The 6,857-nt window shown below is 36.9% G+C and overlaps 1 protein-coding gene across 1 annotated transcript; it reads right to left on the bottom strand.

Annotated features, from left to right (window-relative positions):
- Positions 1-432: 432 nt before the first annotated feature.
- LOC114352120 (piggyBac transposable element-derived protein 3-like) lies at positions 433-2,329 on the bottom strand (the record flags this gene model as incomplete). The annotated part of the gene is made up of 3 exons (XM_028303593.1): positions 2,316-2,329; positions 1,072-2,100; positions 433-519 (listed from the first exon to the last, which is right to left on the bottom strand). Coding segments are annotated over exons 1-3 (1,130 nt in total), but the record flags the coding sequence as incomplete, so codon positions are not given.
- Between the last annotated feature and the right edge of the window lie 4,528 nt (positions 2,330-6,857).

Here is a 6,857-nt window from a genome sequence, read left to right as displayed (position 1 = left end):
TATTGAACTCTTAACCCAGATTCTCCTGAAAGATTTTACTGTGTCCAAACTTAATGATTTTTGTATATGAGGCTTAAAAAGTGACAAATAGCATGGGAAAAATAAGAAAAAAAAATATTTCCCTCGTGGAAATTCGGAAAAGCGGTGTCGTTTATAAACAACAGTAGTAAAATGCACTACTATCAGGTATGAATTGCATAAAGAAAACAGTTTCATTTTAATCCTTTATTTTAATTGTCTTTTATGACAAAAATAAGTAATAACATGGCAAAATAATTATATCACATGGGAGTGCTATGATACGACTCGAAACAGTTTTTAGGGTGTAGTGTAACATTGCATTTTTTACAAAAAAAATTGGCATGTTTATGGCAAAAAGAGCAGCGTAATTGCCCTTCTCGGTATTTTACTATGTGGCCGATACCATCATACCGTGAAGACTCCAGATAGGCACCAGACGTACGGCCAGGTTTCCGCTGATTCTTCCTAAATGTTTCTAATATTCCGGTGGCTACGCTCCTGCGGAATTTCAGATGGTCATGTTCACCTTTGTTGGCTTTATAAAGCTGCCATGCATTATGCAGCGTCATGTCCAGGCAGTGCGCAATTAGAGAAAAATACCATTTCTTGCCTCTTATTGATGTTCTATACAAGGATATATTCTGGTCGGACCTGTCGACGCCCCCCATGTTCTCGTTATAGAATTTTATAACAGCCGGTTGGTCGACCTGGATATGTTTTTTTTCTTTTTGCGAAAACCGTTTTGTTTTGTTTGTTGGGAAAACTCCGACAGCATTCGATGCTACTGTGACAACACTGTTGTCGTGCCATTTACAGACAACAATTTCTTCAGCTCTCGTCGATTTATATTGAAATGAACCTCGTTCCGTCTTTATCATTTCTTTATTGGTTGGCAAAGGACACTTTGACACCCGGTTTTCCCTTATGGTCCCAGTTGCTTTGAAATTTCGTTGACCCAGCTCATCAATTAGAGGTATTGACGAAAAAAAATTGTCAAAAAATAGATGAAAGTTGGCATGAGGATCGATTTTTCGCAAAACATCAGCGTACTGCAGAATGACGCTTACTCCCAATCCAAGTTTTCTGTACTGGCTCAAGACTTCTCCAGAATGTCCTTGATAGGGTTCGAACCAGTTGACATATCCCAAACGAGTAGCACCCACCCAAAATTTATATCCCCATCTGATGGGTTTCCCACGTATGAATTGCTTACATGAGTGACCACCGTAGTAAGGCACCATCGCTTCGTCTATACTATGATTTTCCTCGAAAGGCGCAAAATTCAAAAACTTTGCATTCAATGCATCTAAAAGCGGTCGAATCTTGGCAAATTTATCATTTTGTTGTAAATTTGTGTTGTCACAACAATGTAAGTTGTCCATAATAAAGTTGAAACGATCTCTGGACATAGCATTGAAAATTATGGGCATGCCACAGTCGGAAGCATTTTCCCAATACATTTGCCTTCTTGGTAATACCACATAGCCACTGAATAGCAATATTCCGAAGAAACACTTCATCTCTTCTTTTGTCACATTTCCTGCTTTGTTTTTCTGAGTAGCATACAGATTAGTGTACTCCACAAATAAATGTATAATTTCACAGTCAAACAGACATTCGAAATAGTACAGAGGCGTTTGTTTCAACGCCACACTTTGCTTATCTTCCCAAGTTTTCGACGATGGATGAATGTTTCGTGATACCCAAGTGTAACTTTTGTTTTTAGGGACAACAGTTGTTAGTTCTGTCGGCTGTGTTGAAGTAGTGGGTACTTGAGAGTCTTGCTGCATGCCACTGGTACTACCACGGTCAATCCGCTGACGTTTTGCCAGTTCATGTAGTGGCAGATCATCCTCCTCACTATCTGATGAACCATAGTGAATTTCTGCATGGGCTCGTAGTTGTGTACCAGGTAAATTATGCAACAAAACTATGTTTTCATCCCCCGAATCTTCGTCCGTAACGTCCGCATTACAATTTTCAGGTGGAAATATGATCAGAGAATCTGGCACTAGAGAATCATCGTCATTTTCCAGTTCCTCGATGATTTCATGAAGCTTCAGAGCCCGATGTTGCGTCCTACAATAAAAAAAATAAAATAATAATTTCTTGAAAGATAAAGTAGTACATTTTACTAGTGGCGTTTATAAACAACACTAGTTATTTTTCATTATAACTTCTTACCAATGGTTCTGAATCAGCGTAATATGATGTTTATATGTAGTTTACGATACTAACATTACGATTTATATAAATTATCTCAATAAATTATGCAACTTATTATTATTACTTACCTTAATAAACTCATCGTTGAAAACGGCTGAATTAACTTGTAAATAATAATGAGAACCTTGTGAATCGTAAAGATTTGCCACACAGACTAAGTCGACAAAGCTGTCACCTATCAAGTAACATGAATAAAAAAAAACAAAAGTACCCACATATTCTCCAATAATTTTTATTCCTATGTGTTGTTTTAAAACGACGGTAGTATAAAGTGGGTTAAATGGAGTAAAATGTTACTTGGGCTTGCTTTGTTGCCGCCAGACAAAAGGCTGTTAAGAACTTGTGTCAGTCGGCTACAAAAGCGTTCTTTCACCGATTTTTTTATGTCTTCTGCCGATATACCTAACGATTCTGACATACCAAGATACTTATAGGTCTCAGTTTCGGACAGAGATTTGAGTGTCATTGTCTCAGATTTAGACCGGGAAAAGTTGTGAATTCTCCGAATTTACAACTTTTCCCGGTCTAAATGTAAGACCGCACCAAAGTCTACACCAAACTCCATCCTGATGGCGTTGCTAAATACCTGTGTGGTTTTTAGCAACTTCACCAGGTCTTGTCGTTTTGTTGCGAACAACTTGAGATCATCCATGAAGAGCAGGTGACTAAATGACCTCACCCCCTCTTCGTAGCTGATAACTAAGCCCTGAATCCTTTAACAGAGTGCGAAGAGGATTCAGTGCTAGGCAGAACCACAAGGGACTCAAACTGTCACCCTGGAAATGCCTCGCTCAATCCTTATGAAGTTCAATGGATCAGGAGACCTCTCACCACCACCTGGCTGCCGAAGGACTGTAGTCCACTGCCCCATGTATGAGCATGAGCGTAAAAAGGATCTCATTGCATCTACCTTATACAACTCTAAGATCCTCTCCCACCATGATTGAGGCACCGAATCATAGGCCTTCTTATAGTCAATCTAGGCAGCAGAGAGAGCTTTCCTGCTCCGCCGAACTTGTTGGCTAATGGTTATGTCTATGAGGAGGAGCTCTTTAGTACCACGAGACTCAACCTTACATCCATTCTGGGCAGTGGCCACAAAATATTGTTTATTATTTTTATTATTAAGTGATTTAAGGTAGGTATATTGTGAACAACCTTTCGAGGGTAGGGAAATAATGCTGAGATTGTTACTTGAGTTTAATATATTTTTTATGTATTTTTTGTAATTGCTAGGTGTGTTTTTTTCTTATTCGTTATCAGTTATACTTCCTATGATTTAAAAGGTACAAAATGTCTTAAGACTGATTAATAAATAACTAGGCTAAATGCTTGTAGGGNAACTGTAGTGTGTTATGACAGTTTTGCACGCATTTTATTTATGCAATTTGAAATTAACTTACCCAAAATACAGCCCCAAGACAGGTTATGACAGTTTTCACGATCACTAATACACGTCCACTCGTCGCAAGTATCTATACGACACTGTTCATGAGTGAGTCATGCAAATTCCTGCTCCCGTGAAAACTGACACTTGCGCCATCTAGTATCTTTTTTTCATACCACAGATACGGCTGTTTTTTCCATCGATAGGAAATCGAAAGCGGAATAAAACTACATTTATAACTAAAATCACACTTTTTCTGTGTTATGACAGTTTTTTAGAGGACGTGCGACATAAGAAAAAAGGCATTATTACAAGATTTACTTTTTATGTTTTCGAGAAACTAATGTTTACTGATCTATGATGAAAACGTAGAAAACATGACGTGTGACACATAACACTCAAAAGCTTTAAAAACTTTAAAAACTACGAGAAAAAGTAACGAATTACAGTTACGCCCGTATTCACAAACATTACAATGAGGTCCCATAGTGCGCGTGGATGCACAGGGTGACACATGAGCCAATCCCAGAGCTCTATTCAACGCTGTGCGTTCGATTTGCTGCTTAACTTAAGCAAGCATCGTTTGTGAATACGGGCGTTAGCTATTAACCAAATCCAACACAATAATTAGATGGTTGGCAGTCCACAACAGTACGTTTCTCTAGAAACCAAACTGTGGAATGGACTGTCGTCTGCGGTGTTTCCGGACGGATACGACCTGCAAGCTTTCAAGAGGAGAGCGTATCTTCACCTTAAAGGCCTGCAATGCATCTGTAACGCCCCTGGGTCTGCGGGTGTCTATGGGCGACGGTAATCATTTACCTACCATCAGGTGATCCGTCTGCTCGTTTGCCTCCTGTCACATAAAAAAATAAGTACAAGAAGTGACGCATTTATGTCCAATCTGTGTCATAAACTCGTAACACTCGTACGTAAGATCACAAGATGCATTGACGACATCACAAGATGATTGCCCGTAACTCCCGCGTTTTGGTTGTAAACTTATAGTTGTGGGTGTTGGGAATGAGATATCTGGACACAGTGTTTTATTTTGGCTTAGAAGCGGACATCCCTGTTTTATTAATTCAATCGTTAGATATTACTATTATGTATATAATTGATAAAGAACTTGTAGTTGTATTTGCTTAGTTTCGAAGAAATATTCNTAATACCTGAAAACATTACTTGCCTATCCCGTGGGAGTTCGATGATACGACTAGCAAAATTTGTCAAAAGTAATATTGACTAAGGCCATCGGTCAAAACCACTATTTACTGAAATTTGCAGTCAAAAGTGGTTTTGATCGATTATGAGTTTTCACTGCAACATAATATATCGATCTTTCGAAAACGATAGGATTTCCAATAAGCCGCCACAGGGCCAACTCTATATTATCAAACTCGACCAGACAAATTAATAATGGTAAAAGCAATGAATTTCAATAGTTATCTAACAAAGGCATTAAAACCGTATTGTTACGGTCGGCATTTAAAAAACTAAAAAATATTCAGATGACAACCCTATTTACATATAAATTTTCTAAACTCATAGAAATTAAAATATCTTCGAACTTCCACGGGATAGGCAAGTAATATTTTCAGATATTATAGATAATTATATCATGCATCAATATAAAGTAAATATAGCTGCCAATTTTTTAGGATAACGGAGAAACAAATGTTTTCTGAAAATCATAAATTATTAAATAATTCCTAAATTACTGCAGCAATAACCATTTATTTTTGCATAAAGGTAGACGTTATAGTGATAGGTAAATTTATCTACAAAATTCTGACTTAATGTATTTTTTTTAGAAAATATGCTTCTAAAACTGTTTTTTTTTTGAAAAACACAAAATCGAATATTTCTTCGAAACTAAACAAATACAACTACTAGTTCCTTCATCAATTTTATACATAATAGTAATATCTAACGATTGAATTAATAAAACAGGGATGTCCGCTTCTAAGCCAAAATAAAACACTGTGTCCAGATATCTCATTCCCAACACCCACAACTATAAGTTTACAACCAAAACGCGGGAGTTACGGGCAAACTTTTTGCAAACGTGACTATCCTGTGAAGGAACTAAAATATTTTAAAATTTCAGACATCCAGCTCGATTTCGTTCCGGACCAATTTTCGAAATGAGATTTGTGCTCCAGATTTTCTTTGGCGATAAAACGCTGACTGCGAACTGACTGATTTCAATCTGGCTTAGGTTATAGATGTGAAGATGTTCGCAAGATTTTAACATAGTAACATAATATGAAGATTTCATGTGGTACATACTCTATTATTGCATTTAATAGTTGCACAAAATTTTCTTGTTAGTCTTCGTTTAAACGAAAATCTTACTCTCTAAAGTTCCACTTTTCGTGGGACTAATACAATATGACTCAAATATAAAATAGTTAGACACGGGTCTTAACGCTATGTTTATTAATGAGTTACATTATGTACTCACGGCTTGACATTTCGGCTGCTATGCCATGCTATGCTATACGACGCCGCGAGCCGCCAGTCTGCTTGTGACCACGGCTGCAGCATAGCAGCTGTAGTGTCTTGCTATTATACTACCATATCAATACTCAAATATACCTTTATAGGTGTGGCAGAGAAAAGTCATTTTTTTTTTGGAATTGGATTGTTGTTGGAATTAAGGAATATCAAGAGTGTTATTAAAGCTGTAAACCGGTCACCTCTTTTCACACTCATCTGCTATAACTTCAAACCTGATACTGAATAAACATATTTGTACTTTGTATCGTGTTATTTCAAGTCATATTTTTTATCTTACTCCGCTACCTCAACCTCGATTACCGTATCTCGTATTAATGACACGTATTTGGTGCAAGCGTGGCGCTCTCAGAGTAACGTTGATAAAAACATGACAGTATCTGCAGTACTGCTTTAATCTTTAACTTTTTATCATTTTTCCAGTTTGAAAACTTGTAACTTTTTCTTTTTATCTTCTTTTATGTTTTAGAGTGAGTAGATGACTTGGTTTTCCAAAGTTTTCCATAAAACTTCCAAAAAATTAGCATAATATGTATGAAAATTGCAGACTACCAATGCATGGAATTGATTTTGTCGTTAAATTATTTTATAGTAGGTTTTATTATTTGATAACCTATCACAGACATCTGCCGATTCTTCGGACTTGTATACTCGTCAAAATATGATTTTAAAATCAAAATATAGCTTTTTTAAAACCACCGAG

The sequence above is a fragment of the Ostrinia furnacalis genome, unplaced genomic scaffold, assembly GCF_004193835.3.
Source record: "Ostrinia furnacalis isolate ACB-3 unplaced genomic scaffold, ASM419383v2 OfSCF0100, whole genome shotgun sequence".
Taxonomy (NCBI): Eukaryota; Metazoa; Arthropoda; class Insecta; order Lepidoptera; family Crambidae; genus Ostrinia; species Ostrinia furnacalis.
Note: the sequence above shows the minus strand (reverse complement) of the source record. Positions and strands in the feature narration are given on the sequence as shown.